The sequence below is a fragment of the Aythya fuligula genome, chromosome 1, assembly GCF_009819795.1.
Source record: "Aythya fuligula isolate bAytFul2 chromosome 1, bAytFul2.pri, whole genome shotgun sequence".
NCBI classification, from domain to species: domain Eukaryota; kingdom Metazoa; phylum Chordata; class Aves; order Anseriformes; family Anatidae; genus Aythya; species Aythya fuligula.
Window position 1 is genome coordinate 142,445,907 of NC_045559.1, and position 19,303 is coordinate 142,465,209.

Here is a 19,303-nt window from a genome sequence, read left to right on the forward strand (position 1 = left end):
CAAGGTACTTTGGCCCAGAGCTGAAAAAATTTTACCTGAAGATTAAGCTACCATTAGAAAGGGAGCTTGTTGCTTTTTCCTCTCCCATTGATCCCAAACCTCTCTACAAATAATATTTCATAGTTATGCCTACAAATTATATTTACACAGTCCCTGAGGGATGGTATTTGGATATTTTTTCAGAAAGTTTTCTAAGGAAATAATGAAGTGAGAATATGTTGGAAATGTCCTAACTTTTCTTTTAAGTTGCTTATATTTTTTATGTTTCATTTTAATATGTCATGTGTTTTATTTCTATAGACAACTGACAGAAAAACTCTCATTTAAATTCAGGAAAGTTATTTCCCTGAGAAACAGCATCAAGTCACAGATCAAACTAATTTTGTATAACTCAATAATATATTTATTTAATACCAGTTGGTAACACAACTTGGAATTAAACTGGAAACCTTAAAATTGAGGTACTAAGAGCCATTATCTGAAAAGGAATAGTTTATACCACTCTTGTTCGTTGTTTACCTTTAAGTCCTTGGATAAGTGTGATGAAGGAGCTCAGCTGGTAGTACCAACAGGATAATACTTCAACACAAGATTCCACAATATTCCCAACTTGGGGTGCATTTAATCACAAAAATCTTTTCCTACTTCTAGGTCTTGCTTATCTCCATCTCATGGTGTCATAGAGCATTTGATCATATTCTCCAGCTAATGGGGCAGGAGATTTAGCAGCTGAAACCTGAGAGATTAGAGGGAAGAGACAGTAGCACGTGGGAACTCTGGCACTTATTATCCCCTTGATTTCCTTCTGGTGTTCTGTCCGTGGACAGTGGTGTCTGACCCTGGCAGGTGGTCTGATGTGCACCTGGGGATACTCAGCTGGCTCCATTACACTTTGGGTCGTAGCAGCAGTAGTATGGCAAAGTCGTAAGTATAGGTGGGCTGCTGGTACCCACGTTTGCACCACCCTCCCAGCTGTCTCACCCCAGCCTGGTCTCAGTAGAGGCTTGTTGTGAATTACTGAGATTGGTATGACTGTGGTCCTCAAGGAAATGTAAAACACCAGAAGATATCTCAGAAGTGTTGAAATAACAGTCAGTGCAGATAATGAAGAGCACTGCTCCCAGCAGGAAAATTGAGTACAGGTTGACTCCAGCAAACCTGGAGCCAACGTGTGCTGATAAAACCATAGCACAACCACTCATTGCAAAGGGCCCTACACCACATTGAGAAGATCGTGGCACACCACATCTGCCATTTCTCTCCCTGTTAGCTCACTGTGAAAGAGATGGTGCTTGTGCAGGTAAGTATATTTCTAGCAAACACACTTTCTAAGCAAGGAAATGAAAACAGGGAGCGACAGCCTTGTCTGAGGCATATGAAGGTGAATGTAGTCAGGGTTCAATAGAGCAAACAATGGATCACTTCGTAACAGTGGACTCCTAAGGTATATGAAAGTGCTATCCCCAGATCATTTTTTGGCCAAAGAGGTACCCATAAGAAAGATGCCTTAAGAATGAACAGTCACAGCCCCTTGTTCTCCCTGCTACATGAAGGAGATCCTGGGCAGACCACTAGAACACAGACCTTTGGACTTGTCAGTTTGTGTGAGTGAATGAAAAGTATGAGGGAGTATGAGTGGGTGAAATCAGTTCACATAGAGATTTGGTGCAACAAAAACATCTTTGCCTTTTATAAGAGTTTGCATCTAGTTTTGATCCATTAATGTCCTGAAGGTGCTACTGTATACCTACAAGCTCAGTCTGCCTAAGCTTACCTGTGGTTTCTTTTCATTTTCACTGGTCATTCTTAACCAGAAAACAATGCAGGATATACATCATGTCAAGCAATGATGATACTCCAGGACCCTAATCATGGTGTGAGTTTATGACCATCAGGAGCTTCAAGAGGGGCAAATGTACCTAAGATAGTAGTCAAAACAATTACCCAGTATGGGCTGAATCTCTAGAATTCTTGTTTTTTCATAACCTACAGATCATTGGCAGCACGCTTGCTGTTTCTTATTACTACATCACAGCGAGAAGTATAAAATAGCAAAAGCTAATATGAAAATGTAATGCTCTTAACTGAGATTCACAGGAACAGAGCATAATATTTACTGCGTCCTTCACCTAGTGTCAAATTCTCTGTTGTGTTTTCAGAAAGAAATGTACAGATCTTTAAATAAAAGTAAATAATAGATAACATCCCATATGGTAGTCCTATAAATGGATGCCTGTCCTGGTTTATGACTTGAAATTTAATTTCTCGCAATCTACTCACTGCAACTAATTGCTGTGTAGAAAAGGCTCATGCTTCAGATGCTACTCATCTCAAAGTCATTTATTTCTCTGGCTAATTTTTGAGTAATTATTTGCTCTTGTAATGCAATCTGCAGTATGTTTGTATGTCATCTTTCAGTTCTGTTTAGCAAGAATCTCAGCTTTGTTCCTGTTTCTACATGAAATGTTGAGGGAGAAAATTACATTTCTCAATGCAGTTGACTCCTGTGGAGTTATTTAGCTAGGTACTAGCTCAAGGTCCTAAATATCTGTTGAAAGCAAATACTATTTACATGTGCAATTCCTAAAGTTAATTTTGTTGTAATTTTAGAAAACATTACTCATTTGAAATTAATATACACAGTGTAGCCAGTCATAAATATTGCTCCAACATAAGAATGAAATGTAGGGATAAAGCATTGCAATTAGCTTTAAAATTATAATGCTTTTCTTTTTATAACTTACATGATTTCTTTTAAATTCGTTTTCCAGTTATTAAGATTATGGAGATTATGTTCAAGTCTTTCCCCTTGTCCATAATACTGAAGTATTTAATTGCATTTGTTGTTGTTGTTATTGTTGTTTTTAAAGCTGTGATTCTCACTAATTCCTATGACTGCAATAGATGTGATGTAAAGTAGAATACGGGTAACTGCAGGACTTCTGATGAATGCAACAACAGTTAAGTGCCTAAAACATTAAGAAAACTCTGGTATACAAAGAAAGGAGGCAAAAAGAAAAGCAAGGAGCTTTATTCTACTTATCTAGTCTGGATTACAGATCTTTTCACAGTCCAGAGGGTATTGAGTAACATCTTGAGAGACAGATGAAATGTGCTCTTTTAGCATCAGAACCTTTTTAGGGTGAAGGAAAAAAAAATTCTTGCAAGGGTCAGTCTAGAAACCCCTTCCAAGAGGGCAGCTGCAACACTAGGTTTATTTTAGATGTGGTGCTTTGATGTTCTTGCACCATCAGCTAGCTCCTGCCTGCTCTTTCCTCACCTGGGCAGGGAACAAGGTTGCAGGAAAACCTTGTGTTGCAGGGCCTGGCATAGTCAACTACAGTCTTGGATCAAGGTTATTTTTGTATAATGGTTTTAGCATCATGTGTATACACAAGATATATCATCGTGTATATGCACCATGTGTATAATGCATAAGGTTTTATTAATCAGCCTGGGAGAGGGATGTCATGCCCTCTGTTGTCTCTGTTTCTCTCCCATTTAAGTAAGAAGGTGTTTTTCTTACTTCAAGGAAATTCAACTGATACTCTTCAATTCAATTAAATTCAATTTCATTTTCACTGTTGGAAAAAGCTAACTGTTCTATTTAAATTTTTATTCTTAATATCATCTTATTCTGCCTTCCAAAACATCAGTTCCAATCTTTTCAAGTATTTTTTTTTATTATTTTTTGTAAATAATTATCTTGTTTTATTATATTTAACCACATGAAACACATTGCTTTTATTGCTTTTTTTTTTTTTTATCTTTTAATACCTCTTATGAATTATTTTTTTTCCCTTCTTGCTTGGAAAACATCTGAATTCAGTGCAGAGTGGTGCTAATATCATCATTATTAAAAAGTTCAGCTTTAACACAGAACTTAAAGTCTTACTGTGCCAAAAAGAAAGATAAATATTGATTTTTTTTTTCTTGAACTTTTGTGGTTTGGGATTCCATATATAACATTTCTTGTCCTCAAGAGGAAAATGTAATATGTGTCATGTCAATGGAACTCAATAATAAAAGGTGAGTGAGGATGAAATGGCTCCAGCCCAGAGGTGTAATTAAGTCTCCAATCTTCTCCTGTGTGGAAAAGAAATGTGTGTGTGTGTGTGTGTGTATATTTTTGCTATATATTAAAGGAAACTGTATGAGGACTTTTGTATTTTAGATTGATTGTTAATACTTGATTTATTCTTGACTAGCATTGCCTTGGTCCTGATTGAATAACTGAGCATTATTTCTACGTCATTTAAAGATGGAACCCTTCTTTGGATCAAAACTAGCAATCCTGTATTCATGGATAGTTATTATCTTCAGATATTATGGTCCTTTGCTAGGGAAGTTTGAACACCTGATTCAGACTTTCTAGTTAACACTGTACCCACAAAGCTGTAGGATATTACCAACAAAAGTATGTCTCATCTGCCACCTCATCAAAATTAGGACATTGTGCCCTCAGTTGCTGTCAGAGCTAACACAAGAGCAATATAACATAATTGTAGACAATGCATCTGGGAGTGGAAAGATTTTCTGTTCCCAAGACTGCTTTCCATTAGGCCATGATGGTCTAATCTGAAATGAGTAACTAGATTCATATCACCTTACTGAGTCCTAAGTTTCAAAAAAAAAATCTTTTTTTTTTTTTTTTTTTTTTTCCTCTTGTACCTGTGTAAGCTAAATGTTTCTGAGAGCAAGGTGCTCTTTAGTCAAGCAGATAAAAGCGAGGAAAGAGGTAATACTAAGAAAGTAAAGATAAATAAGTGTGGGCTGGAAGCAAGAAGAGAGTGGCAGATTCTTTATTCCTGAGTTTGTAATTCAAAATCCACTATTTATTTTTGTTCCTATCTTGAGGTATGTGTTCAGTGCAAGAGTTATGGCCAAAGGCTTTCAAGAGCTGTACAGTAACATGGTACATAGGAAATCAGATTAGATAAAAAATATCAGAATGCCTCTGCTGTCTCTAAAATAGATAGTCTAGCCTTAAAATAGTTTTAAAGCTAGACTCTTGAACTGTATACTTCAAGTAAATGCAGTGGAGCCACGTCCTTTTATAGCTGTAAGTGTATCTACATCCTAGCTCTGACTTATCAGTTATTACTGAGAAGTAATTTTTCTCATTAATCCTGAGTATTACAGGAAAGGGTTTATTGGTTCTTGTAATAGGATCCTTATAAGATCTTTTAAGATACTTGTAGTAGGTCCTTTTCTTCACCAAAAGTCATCTTCTCACATTCTTTTACCTTTTCCTCTTCTCTTCCCCTGAGAAATGAGTGGTCCTGTTCCAGCAAGCAGTGCATGTATTCTCACTGGGTCCTTTTCCATGCCTAGCACAAAGGGACCACAGATTGTCAGGATGGCAGGAAGAGTTGCACCTGCATCCAAATAACTAGATAATGAATACTTGAATTAGAGGGGGAAGAGAAGCAGAAATCTTTTCCTGTGGAAAATATACCATTTGTGTACATGTGGGGGTTGTTTTGCTCAGGTACAGGAGAGACTACTGCTACCCTCTCAAGTGAGTGTCAGACTCATCTCCATCCCACACATGGGAAGGAGCTCTAGGAGAAACTGCTATTTAAACTGGCCAAAAAGTGGATGTGCAGCTGTAATCACCTGAAGATTTGTTTTTGTTTTGTTTGTTTGTTTGTTTTGTTTGTTTGTTTGTTTTGTTTGTTTGTTTTTTATTTTGTTTTAAATTTTATTATGTTTTAAATTTTATTTAATCTTATTTTATTTTCTTCTGGAAGTAGCTACTACTCAAAACCAGGGAATATGTCAGCATAGATCTCAATGGATATCAATGTTATTGCATAGTTGGATTTTACCAATGGTAAAGGTCAAGAAAAAAAAAATCATGAAAAAGGATGAATTGACATAGATCTATTCAAGTTTTTCATCTTAGAGGACCAAAAAGAGGGACCTGGAACCCATCAGAAAGTATGGTATTAGATTTCTTCCAACAAGTTCGTTCTATAATAAATCCTTGGAAGTGGTATCCATTGTTATGTTAACATGAACTGTAAGAAAACTGCAAGGAGAATGAAAACATACAAAATAATAACTCAAAAACCATTGACTCATAACTAAGAACCTGACGTGCAAATCCATAAAGATTTGTAGAGGTGATGGAGATCCTGGACCTTGACAAAGGCAATACAAATGTCTTACATCCAGATTTTTGAAATTTCTTTTGGAGGATACAAGTGGTCTCTGAGGCTCAATGTTAACTTAAATCAATTTTTGACTGATTATGTGATTTATATGCAAATAAGTTTACAACACTCCATATCAGACTCATGTTGAGAGTTGTCTGTTGTTGCCCTATATGTGTGGTCGGAAATGAAGATATATCTATGTGATAGAGCAGAAGTGCAAAAACTGCTTTCATTTTCAGGCTACTAATTTTTAATATAAAGATTTTGCATTTATAAATGGCAATGCAACATTTGAAAATGGTAATGGATATTAAAAACTGAACATTTCTTAACAAGGGAGTCTTTCAATAATTTCCTAATTTATGGAGAAAGTGGATTTTTCCTGGGTTATACCAAAACATTTAACTCTTGTAAGCATGTCTAGAAAAGGAGGAGCTTGCAAGTATGAAAATCTTACAATATAAGTTAAATACAAGTTAAATACTCTTTGATGTGGTGGACCAAGTCCAGGGAGGATTTAAACATAATAATGGAGTAATTTTCACTGCTGCTTCAAATAATACAGTAACCAGGGGGGAAGGAGGAAAAAAAAAAAAAGTCTTGTTTCTTGGAACTTAAAATGGTTACTATGTAAAATGACAAAAATAAACATTTAAATTGGTTCATTGCAGGCATTGTGTCCCTGATCTCTCTGGCTGTCCTGTCCTATGAACGCTATAGCACCCTCACCCTGTGTAACAAGCGCAGTGCTGACTACCGGAAGGCACTGCTAGCAGTTGGAGGTTCATGGATTTATTCCTTGGTCTGGACTGTGCCACCTCTGATTGGATGGAGCAGTTACGGGATAGAAGGTGCAGGTACCAGCTGTTCAGTTCGCTGGTCCTCTGAGTCAGCTGAGTCCACATCCTATATCATCTGTCTCTTCATATTCTGCTTGGTCATCCCTGTAATGGTCATGATGTACTGCTATGGTCGCCTCCTTTATGCCGTCAAACAGGTAAGCTGCTGTATTCTATCTATAGTGCAAACTGCTTGGAGTCACATGTTGCTTTTCCTCTCTACTGAGTTTGGCATAAGTAGATGACAGACAGCAAAACAACAAAGCAAAAATGAATGAAAAAAAAACATAGAATGTCTGAAGGAAAGGGCAGGAGGGTCTTCACCCATCTCCATAATATTTCTGGAGTTCTAAAAAGTCATAAACACCAGATAGCATCAATAAAGAGTCTGACTTTGTGGCTTGGAAATATTGCACCATAGGAAAACCATTGTATCTAGGCAATAGTTGGACTTGTAGTAAAGCCAGCATGCATGTTTACCTGTCTATAAATAAGACATCTATGTAAAAATTTCTTCCTATTTTTGGATCATGACATTTTATTAATGTCTTCTTCTTAATCTGTGGATACCAAAATCTACATTAATACAACTCTACTGCAATTTGCCAGGGGGTCAACTTCTCCTTGTAGTTCTGGGCAACATAAAAAAAAATAAAAATAAAAATCCTTAAATACTACTGTTACTATCACTACTATTACCACTGGTACTTTTACTACTGCAAAACTCCTCTAATGGATTTAAGGTGCAAATATTCCAGAATTAATTTTCAAAAAACCCTGCCAGGTGATGTGGTATTATGAAGTTACTTTCCCTTGGGAAAGTAGTGAAGTTACTTTCTCTTAACAAAATTCTTTAATAATAAATAATGAGAAAGTAATGAGGGTATAGGTGTTCTCTAAAAAAAGATTCTCTAAAATGTTCAAATGAATTAAGTAAATGTATTGAATGGAAATTAAAAAAAAAAAAAAAAAGGGGGGGGGGGGGAGGAGATGGAGCAGTAAATCCCCGAATAGAGGTTTCAGATGGAATTAAAGGGGGTGTAATTCATTTTTGATTATTCATAAGGAATTAAGGTCATGCCTTTGTCCATAATTTGTCAAAACTTTCAGAACCCTTGAAGCCCAAATGGGAAATCTTTTCCTGGTTGAATGCTGAGCCAGTCAGTAAAATCTCTTTGATTAATCACATTTTAGTACTCATCTTAATGCTGTGAAATAGTAATAAGGAAAAAATTTCCTTTGATTGTAAACCATTAGAGTGAAGTTTCAGAACATGCCTGGTCCCTGGGCAGCAATATCCTTTATCATCACCTTAAAAAAGGAGTAGGATCTTGGAAGATGTACTGCTAATAATATGCAGAAGATATAACTTTTGTTTCTTCTTTCCTTCAGTCCTTATTGCCCTTCCTGACAAGTCATCACCACAACATACAAATACTTTTATGGATTAAGTGCCTGTAGTATATGTTTTATTTTCTAATTCTAAATGCAGACTTGTGTAATTTTATTCACCTTTTAAATCATTATTATTATTTAAATTCATTTATATTAAAAGTAGTGGTAATCTCACTGATCAGTGATAGTTCTTAGGTTGTGGTGAACATCCTGAGGAAATGAGCTATTATGGAAAAGATATACAATGTGAAGTCATTTTGAATTTAGACTTGAAAACTAGGTAGAATGAGTGGAAGACAAGTTTGATTGATAAATAAACTACCAAAAGGGGGAGGGGGGGGGGGAGAGAGAGGAAGAACAATAATATTTCTTGCAATCCTTTCTCCTTATTTCTACATGTGCTTTCTAGAATGGTCAGAAAGTCTCTGGGACCCCTGAGAAATTTTGTGAATACTGGAAGTGAAAAAGAATCAAACCCAATCTTTCACAATCTGTTGTAGGGCAGGTCTTATGGAACTAATGCTTATTAAATGCAAAGGAACTCCATTGAGAATTGGATTTTATGCCTTTCTTAAAGCTGTTATGATCCAGGGTCACAGAAGCTGCCTGAGCATTTGTGAAGTCTTGTACATATGAACACTGGATTTTTACACAAAACATCTAACATTTTCCTGGATTTTGTAAAAGATTTCCTTTATAAGTTATATTTCAGCAATAAGAACCTCAATCAGAAAATTAATCATCAGCCCTTATCTTTCTGTGGTGTATATACCTCTAATATCACATTCATTAAATTTTCCATTTAATAAATTTCCTGCGATGTATATATAAATTTTTATTGATCCTGATGTAGTCACTGAAATACAAGCTTTCCTTAAGTCTTAGGTCCTTTAACTATTCTGTAATAAACAGGGTAGATTATGAAATGCTAAAGTATGTCATGTTTCAAACTGAAGGAAGAGATGAGATATAGGCAAATAAAAATATAGTACTTATATAAATCTATGTAGAGTTAGTATGGTGATACAAAAAATACTAAGATAGTTTACTACATCCATTGTAATGTTGTTAATTTTTTGGTGTGGGTGAAAACCAAAACAAAACATTCTCTTGTATTAAGACTATATTCTTGCCACGTAGCTTAAAAAAAGTTATTCTCTGACCATCTCTGTAATATATTAGATGAAATGTGAGAACGTTGCAAACATAATAAGTTCATTATCCCAGCTTCAGCTGCTTTGTAAACTTTCTAAAATATGTATTACATATTTTTGCAAGATATAAAAAAGTTTATATATGAGCATTGTATTGTTAATGGTATTGAACCCTGAGATCAAGAGTACAGAAGATATTCCATTATTAATACTGTTGTGAAAATTAATTGAGGTGGAAGAAATATCTTAATAGATTTGGGATAGTTAATGCAAGAATTGGCACTGAGCCTGCATTATCTTCTTGTAGGAAACTGTAATTATAGGTCTGCTTTTCTCTTTTCTTCTCCAAATTTAGTCAGGTGCTGTATCATTCTGTCATTCAAGGTATTCATAGCTCCTATAAATTCATCTGCACTCTATATAATGGTAATAGGCATAAGGATTTCATTAGCACAGGTTTTATAAAAGATCTTCTTTTCAAGGAATAGCAAATCAATATCATCCCTGTATGAATAATGTTAACGGCAAATGCCATGAAATGGTATTACAACATGACTGCGTTATTGCCTCAGAGTTCTTGTTATTAGTAAAGCTTGAAGACCCTTAGGAATTGCTCAAGTTATTTTCTTTTAAGATATGTTTTTGTTTTGTTTTGTTTTGTTTTCTCCCCTCAGACTGGCTTTATCTGGATGTCTGAGTCTTGTTCTGCAGATGGTCCTTGCCACCATCCTTGTGCAATGTGTTTGGAAGAGTTGAGAGGTGGCGTTGGGTAAACAAGTGGGAAGTGTTAGCTTTGAATAGTGAAAAATTTTCAAAGGTGTTAAGCAAAGTAATGCTCAAAACAGGGAGACAAAGAAAAAAAGAAAAAAGAAAAAAATGTGGCTTCTAGAGATCTTGGCAGTGTATCAGATTTTAAGATGGACAGAAACATAAATATTTTATTAGACTTCTTTCCTCTGAGTCCATATTACTCATGCTAATCTTGTTTCCTTTTTCTGAGACCTGGTCTTCCATTGCTGCACGTTCTGAAATTCAATTTCTTCTCCAGGTTTTCCTTTAGAGATGATGTGTCTGATGCTTGTAAGTAGAAAGAGGCAAAGTTTTCTCCCTCACAAAATATTATCCATACATTTTTTATTTGTGCACGATTTTCAAAACAAGGAAAAGAAACTGAGAATGGCTTATTTCTCCTATTGCAATTAGATTTTTTCAGCTCTTGGCTTATGATGTTTCCCTATGACTCTGCCTTTGTGTTCCCACTGGAAAAAATATTCTTTATAAAATCATAGTCAGTTGTTTGCACTTTGAAAAGTGGGATCCCAAATGTGGAATTACAGAGATTAGCGTTGCGATCACTGTAGCACGAAAGGCACAATATGATTAAAAACCTCTACTGAGGCACCCAGAGAACTCATATGAACCAGCCTAATGAAAATTAGTAAAACTTTTAAAAGAGTTTTCTACAGTCTGCATTATCTCTCACTTGCACACACATAAAAAAAAAATAAAAATAATAAAAAAAAAATCCAGCCCAAGGGCAGGAAGAGTCCCAGAACACTGTTTCAAGAAAAGTTTTCAGATTGATTTTTTTTTGAGACTCTCATCTTGGCTCATCTAATTGCCAGTCTCTTTCATCAAAAAATGTGCCTGAACAAAGCTCAGAAGGTCTTTATGGAATGTAACTAGGGCATTGAAAACAATAAAAAGAGTTGTAAGCAGGGCAGAAAGACTTAAATACCTAGTGTAATACACATCTGAGCATGCAATTCTTGCTCAGAGCAATAGCCCATGTGTTAAAAAGTGGGCAAAGGGCCAGTGGTCACTGTCCAATTTTAGAGCTAAGTTAAGCAAGGAACACCCACTGTGTTTTTCAAATTGGTTTTGCCTGATTTTCTAAAGTCTAGGTTCTTTTTTATTTGTTTGTTTGTTTGTTTTTTGAAACATATTAGATCTAACCTTTTAACAGAGAAGTTGTAGGCTCACTAAAGATGGGGTTCTGGAGCAGAAGGATTTGTGGCCTGAACTGATAGTTATGCTGTGTTTTCTTTTTATGTTCCCTTGAGATCAGTGAGGAAAAGTAGAGATGAAAAATATTTTTAACATGTTTTGATATCATAACCTCTTTTCTACTTTGAAATTTTACATGGTGAAAAGTTCTTTTTTATTTGTTGACTAAAAAAAAAAAAATCCATGAAAATTTAAAGAATAACCCACTTGAGGAAGAAGATTGCCTTACCAGTATGCCTTGCCCTCCACCCATGTGGTGCATCTACTAACATTTAATTCCTCAGAGACAGTGACCAAATCATAGGTTTAGGTAGTGGAATTACCTATTTTTCTTTACAACTACTTTATTTTCATTTCTTTTGAAAAGTGCCATGTGATTTCTGATTTCCAGGTGTCATAGGAGAACCAGATCTTCTTATTTTATTCCATTTCCTGACCTTTCAGAGTCTTGTCACCTTATAGAGCTACAGGCTGGGAGAGGAATGGTTGGAAAGCTGCCAGGCAGAGAAGGACCTGGGAGTGATGGTGGATAGTCGGCTGAATATGAGCCAGCAGTGTGCTCACGTGGCCAAGAAGGCCAACGGCATCCTGGCTTGTATTAGGAACAGTGTGACCAGCAGGGCTAGGGAGGTGATCGTCCCCCTGTACTCAGCTCTGGTGAGGCCGCACCTCGAGTACTGTGTTCAGTTTTGGGCCCCTCACTACAAGAAGGACATCGAGGTGCTTGAGCGGGTGCAGAGAAGGGCGACGAAGCTGGTGAGGGGCCTGGAGAACAAGTCCTACGAGGAGCGGCTGAGGGAGCTGGGCTTGTTCAGCCTGGAGAAGAGGAGGCTCAGGGGCGACCTTATCGCTCTTTTTAGGTACCTCAAGGGAGGCTGTAGTGAGGTGGGGGTTGGCCTGTTCTCCCACGTGCCTGGTGACAGGACGAGGGGGAATGGGTTTAAGTTGAGCCAGGGGAGTTTTAGGCTAGATGTTAGGAAGAACTTCTTCACTGAAAGGGTTGTGAGGCACTGGAACAGGCTGCCCAGGGAAGTGGTGGAGTCACCATCCCTGGAAGTCTTCAAAAGACGTTTAGATGTAGAGCTTAGGGATATGGTTTAGTGGAGGGCTGTTAGCGTTAGGTTGGAGGTTGGACTCGATGATCTTGAGGTCTCTTCCAACCTAGAAAATTCTGTGATTCTGTGATTCTGTGAAATACAGTTAGGGCTATGCTGGAGAAAGAGGCCTGTTCCTTTCTCTTTTACTCCTTTTCTAGACTTCATGTTACTGAATTTAATGGAAGAAAGATACTCTGGTCTCTTATTCAAGCAGTAACACTCTAGAGTGAAATTACAACTCAATTATATATCTGAAGAAACTCATTTTGATTTCTGTGTAGTGAGATTTCAACTCTAGTATATTTTAAAAATCATTTAATACAAACAACTGTGGTGATTTTGAAATCTGTACCCACAAAGAAATTCTGAGAGAAAAAAGAGAGAGGAGATGTAGATTTTTATGACTTCTGATTCCTTAATCCTGTTTTATGCCTGTGCTATTTGGAACAGTTAAAACTATCTGTGAAAGCAATTATTACACCATTGTTCATTAAAGTAGTCAGAAAAGGATTATAAAGTAGAAAGATCACTCCTGTGACTTTTTCCAGTTCTGAAACTCATTTGGAAATTATTGTTAGTAGGAAGACAACACATTAGGACAGAGTGCTCAATGATTTAAACTAAAAAGAAATTATCTTCACATTATACAAAGAGTAGGATGGAAAAGTAATAATTGTTCTGTCTTTCCTTCATATGCTTCATGTGTCTATTTATAAACTCAATTTTCTGAAAACTTTATTCTAATGGCACTGAAGTTATGACTTATGTGGAGCAAACTGATAAAGTAATTATACACCATTAGCTCTGTCTTCTAAAAGCTCTAAATAAAAACAAGATGATAGTCATAGAGTTTCTTTTAGCAGCAAAGCTCAGAATCTTTCCAGTTATTTAGTGAAGCAAAGAAGAAGACCTAAAAATGTAATTCAGGTTAAGATGATGTAGACCATTGGCTCCTGTAGCTCATAGATTTCAAATGTGATTGTGTACATTTGTAGTTTGACTTAACTTCAGTATGTCTGACCCTACCCACTCAGACAGACAGCTATTCTCAGAAAAGAAAAAATGAAAGAAAAAAAAAAAAAAAAAAAAAAAAGAAAAAAAAAACAAAAAAAAAAAAAGGAATATTCTTTATGTTCATAACTGTTATTTCTTCCTTTTGGGTCTTCATGTGTACTTTCTCTTTTGGCTTCTGGTAGTATAGAAGAAGAAATAACTTTGCCTTTCCTTCTTAACCCTTACTGTAAAAATATCACAGTTACATATAATTCACAAGCAAAAAGATATTAAATTAACATGTGAATAGTTAGATTGTTTTCTGTCACATCATCGGAAGGATTTGGAAACATAATTGAAATATAAACCTCTTATTAGGCTGAGAGACTTGGGACAACACTTATCAAAATGTAATGAAAGGGATCATCTAGACTATCATGTAAAGTATATCATGTAGCTTATAGCCAGCATTAGCAAGAAAATCATTTCCAAGGGTTCTATATAGCCTTCATCTGGCATGCATTGGTCAATAGTTATCATAATCCTACTGAGCAGTTGCTTAGATTTTACCAAGTGGCTTCTGCAAGCCACTGCACAGCTGTTAACACATCACTTTTTGATTTTGATCATGCCTTTGATTGGGGCTGATTTGGGATTTTTAGTACTAAGAACAGTCTTTAAATTATGAGAGTGATCGACATTCCTATGCAATAGCATATTCTCACTGAGATTCTAGATAATTTCTCAAGGAGAAAAACAACAGCTGAAATGCCTTTTTGTAATTTTTGTTTTCTTCGAGGAAGTGGAGCATTGAAATCCATTGGGCTCCATGTAGTACATATCAGTGTTCAGTTCTTTGAAGATGTATTTTTTCTCAAATCTTCTTGGCTTCTGACATGGTGAAATTTCCCAGAACTATGTAGGTGAAGCAATATCAGGGACAACTATTTTGAAAATAATTAATAAGAAAGTCACAGGAAACCTACAAGAGAAGAAAAAAAAAAAAAAAAAAGGCAGAAAAACATTGCTTTTGATATTTCTCCTCCAGAAGAGATAATTAATTGTGTTGAATATTAAATTCTTTCAGAATCAGGTCACAACCTATAAAGGATCTTAGATAAACATAAATTTATCATCATATGAACTTTTTTTTTTTTTTTTCCCCCGTAAACACTCCCTTATTTAACAGGCCATAATTCCCATTGTTTCCTTTTTCTCCATGGTAACATGACACATTTTATATATATATACACACACATATATATATGCAGATCTCCTTCTTCCTTCTTTCAGTGAAGAGATATTTATAAAAATTTTCCTTTGACAGTTTGAAAATGTTGTGTGTTTGATTTTCCAATGAATTATAAAGCTGCTAGTACTACTCTTACTGATTAGAAGGAAAGCATGTGCCATTGAGAAGTAAACTGCGAGAATCCAATGAATTTTCAGCATCTATCTAGTCACATTTCCTTTCTATTGAGTAGAGAAAGGCAATTACATCCAAGAAGGTTAGTGCAAAATAGACAATTTTTTTTAGTTAAATATATGTGAAGTGAGTCCCACTAAAAGAAATAAATTGTCTTACAACCACACAAATAAACATTTTATCTTGCAAATAAAATGCAGCATATTTATTATTTTTTTAAGTACCTGTTTTTCTGGTTTTAATTATTTTCAAAACAGTGGAGCAATAGTTAAATGTTTATGCCATTATGGTATAATTATCTAATGCCAAGTCATAATATAACATACAAGTGCAACAACTTTTTAAAAATATCTGTAACATTTTGACACTAAATTTTGGGGTTCATTTCATGAGGACTTAAAAATAATTTTTTTCATTTTGACAAACAACAATTTTCATATGTCAGAAATCCAAATTTCAGTTTGGTCCATACATTTTGTTTAAGGATAACGATTGTTCTTATTAGCTGACCTTTTTAAAAATTTTACTATTTTTCCTATGAGCATGTTGCTGGAAGAAAATTTGGTTTGATTATCTCAGAGGCAGACTTATTGTCATACTTAATTTTTAAAGAACTAATTTATTCTTGTGCTTTTTCTTACCTTTTAGGGTTTGCCCAGAAGGTGAAAAGATTGTTTTATAGCTATCATGAAGGCAATGGAAGTATAGCATTGATTTGGGGGGTTCACTGCTTTCACCTGTAAAAAAGATTTTGTGCACTACATTAATACGAGTTTTTATTGAAGGACTCTTTCCCAAGCACACAAAATCCAGTGTTTTCTGTAACGGCTGAGAAAAAATGTAACCCCCTGAGAAATAAAGGAGATAGCTAACTTTAAGAAAAGGTATAGTGGCCAAATTCAATATCTTCTAAAGTGATTAGAGATTTCAGCTGCTGTCAGATCTTATATAGACATCTTTAGTTCATAGGTGATATATATTTTTATTGAGGGATCTTCTTCGTATGTCTAATTAAAAAGTGTAAACTGACTGCTGAAGCACCTGTGACCAGATTGGTCTTCATTTTTTGAGGTCTGAGCATGCTGGAAAATAAACAGGAATGAGAAAAGATTGTGATCTTCTTTCCCCTGTGCTGACATAAGTGTAAATCATTAGTTAATTGTTTGTATTTTACAGAGAAGCAATAACACAACATTGGCATAAATCAGGTACTGTAGAAATTTGTTGTAAATCAAGCTAATGGCTATTCAGAAAATAGGATTTCATTGGATTTGCTACTTTTCATTCTTTAGATAAACTACAGAAGATAAAAGCCTGTCACAATTTTTAATAACAAGCTAATAGAAATTTAAGATCTGATGCCTTAATCTCTGGACTTATTGTCTCCATAAAAAATGTACTGTGGTCTCACAAGACTTTTAATTTAGAGCAAATGATGTATGTCAATGCCAAGTGGTCATGATGCCTCAGTTGAGGGAACAGCTTAGTAAAGATTTTGATGATAGGTGAAAGCGTGTGATTTTTTGGTTTAATCACCAGTTATAAAATTGGAAAGGCTAAATGTACAGAAGGGTGTCCTCCAGACTAAAGAATATGTTTATATATGTATTTCAGCACTAGTAATGGAGTCACAGTTGTTTACCCTGTTGTAGCTTGACACCACTTAAGAGGCCAAGACGCCTTAGGCAGAACCACTGGCAAAAGGCTCAGAGCAAAACAACATGGAGCTTACGTGCATACATCTTGGAGCTGAGGTTTAATATACTATGTCCTGATCTATTGCAGAGGAGTTGAGAAGCACAAGTCTTTGGCACAAGTCAGAGAACTACATAGAAAGGAGGGAACCAAAACTGATGCAAGCTTGTCCACCTACTGGGAGTTATCACTGACATTTTCCATCTGACAAATAGTGACTGAGGACATAGTCTTAGAGACAAGGCTAACGTCTTAAAGACTAAGGCAAATCTGTGCTAGGGATCCAAGCATGTTAAGAGTTGAGCAAGATGCATGATCAGGTCTCAAGATGATGGTGATGGGGGCATGATCCACTTCATGGAGTGGTTTTATTTGATAATATAGTCACAGTTATTCATGCTTTTAAAAATATGTGCCTACTCAATGGCTCTCTTCTTCAGTGAGGTTGGCTTTTAATTTTAATATGTGTGTTAAAACTAGAATTTTTGTTTCTTCCCCAAAGGATTTTTTTTTATTATTATTATTAAAAAGTTCCATGTGTGCACAGGAATCTCTAAGTTTCTGGCTTTCTTCCTTGACTTCAGACAATTGTGAATACTATTTTAAATAGAGCTGGTTGGGAAATAGACTTTCTGGTCTTTTCCCAGTTTGAGATTTTTGATGCAGAAATTTCTTGACTTGAAGAAGAGGGAAAAGAAATCGAAACCTCATTATTTTTTCACAGATCAGGAAGTCAGCAGTATTTCACATTGACATAATCCTCCAATGGGACATTTAGATGTTATAAAATAAAAGTCTCCTCCTGACCCTGAAACCATTCAAGGTCCTGGCGCCCTTGTACAACAGTTGGTTAGCCAAAAGCAATGTGGAACAAAAGGGCCTGGAAGTCCTTGGAGTCAATGAGCTAAAATGCTTGTGAGATCCAAAAACTTGAATAAAATAGCTCAGTGAGGAAATTAGGCACTAAAAGGCCAGTCATTTTAGATGTGCGAGGCATATTGTCAAGAAACAAGTGAGAGATCCGGGGAAACCTGGGTTCCACCAGAAATTTCCCAGATTTGCATTTTCTCACAGAATGTTTTCATTTTTGTGAATCAGTTTTCCAGTGCAGAAATGTCACACTAGGAATAATTTTGAGTTTAGCTGGTCTGTAATTCGACTCTGCAAATGAAACACCTCCATTCTGTTGTTGCAGAACAGATTGTTTATAAAACACTGAGAGGGTTTCTGTGGTCTAACCTAAAACTTTTTCCACCTTCTCCGCCTTCACCATTTTGTTTGGTATGCATGATGTGATATGGTAATAAATGTGCAGCTCTCACATTCACATAGTTGCTCATTACCATTGAGATTTAACAAGGACAAAGGTGCAAATATATTTACTCAGCTTCCTGAGTCTCATGAGTACAGTGAAGAAACGTTGAAAAATCACACTAATTTTCATGTGTTCTAATTATGTTTTCTGTCATGCTCATACAGCCAATCCAAATCAGTATTATTACCTTTTTTTAATCAATATATTTTTTTTCTTTTTTCTTTTTTCCCTCTTTTCTCTTTGTTATTAAAATAATCAGTCAGGACATTTTATAGAATTCTTCCCCTTCAATAAATTGTTTTTGGGTTATCTGGGATACTTCTTTGTTGAGACAGCATTTCAGAAAGGTCCAGCTTCTTGCAGCTGAGCTGAAAGATGTGGAAAAAGGCCATATTACTTGGCCCTGACTCATGGTGGGTCAGTGGAAATTCGCTTCAGGGTTCCAGTGGATTAAAAACAGGGTCAAACCTCAATTTACTATTATCTTACTAGGCAGCTGGCTCTACTCATTTCAGCAGGCCTGATGGTAAATTAAAGGCTACTATCACAAGTGAAGAATAATGGCTGAAATAGGGCCAATAAGAATTTAAACATGGAGACATATATCAAGTAACATTTTATTTATCTGAGTTAATGAAATTATATTGGCAATAGTTCTAAGACCCTTTAATTATTCGCCTTGAAAGAATCCTACAAGACTCAATATCCACTGTAAATTAGTTGGATGAAACACAAATATAATTTTGTGTGGCTAGACACTGATACTTGAACAGCAAGTTTACAACATTTTACTGGGATAATAACTGGATGGGCTGTGTGAAGCGGGAAGGAAAAGGTTGTCTGGGAATGACTGAGGTAATCTGGCTGAAAATTAATCTTTCTTTTTACATGGAAGGTGTGGAGGCAAGGCTGGAATGGGAGGTTACCACCTTGACCGTGGGCAGGGCCATGCAGCTGCACCCGAGTAGGTCTAGGGACAAACACGCTGCTCTTTGGCAGGGAGCAGCTTCCAGCAGAGTGAAAGCAGTCTTTGTGGAATATTTAGACTAGAGGTTTTTGAGACTTTTTAAAACTAAGTACTAACATATGGCTTTTCAAAACATGTGGTCCTGCTGGAAGGAAAGAGACTGTTCAAACACTTTAAAGTTTGCACCTGACACTTCAATTTTGCAGGGAGCTTTCTCCACTGAAGGAGTGCTTGTGCAGACCTTCCCAGAAGAA

General features: G+C 35.9%; 1 protein-coding gene across 1 annotated transcript in view; it reads left to right on the forward strand.

Moving 5' to 3' along the window:
* LOC116497826 (opsin-3-like) overlaps positions 1 to 19,303 on the forward strand; it is a 60,062-nt gene that overhangs the window by 19,303 nt on the left and 21,456 nt on the right. The window contains exon 2 of the mRNA XM_032201813.1: positions 6,833 to 7,158. Within this exon, the coding sequence (XP_032057704.1) occupies positions 6,833 to 7,158 (326 nt within the window). The remainder of the gene's footprint in view (positions 1 to 6,832; positions 7,159 to 19,303) is intronic.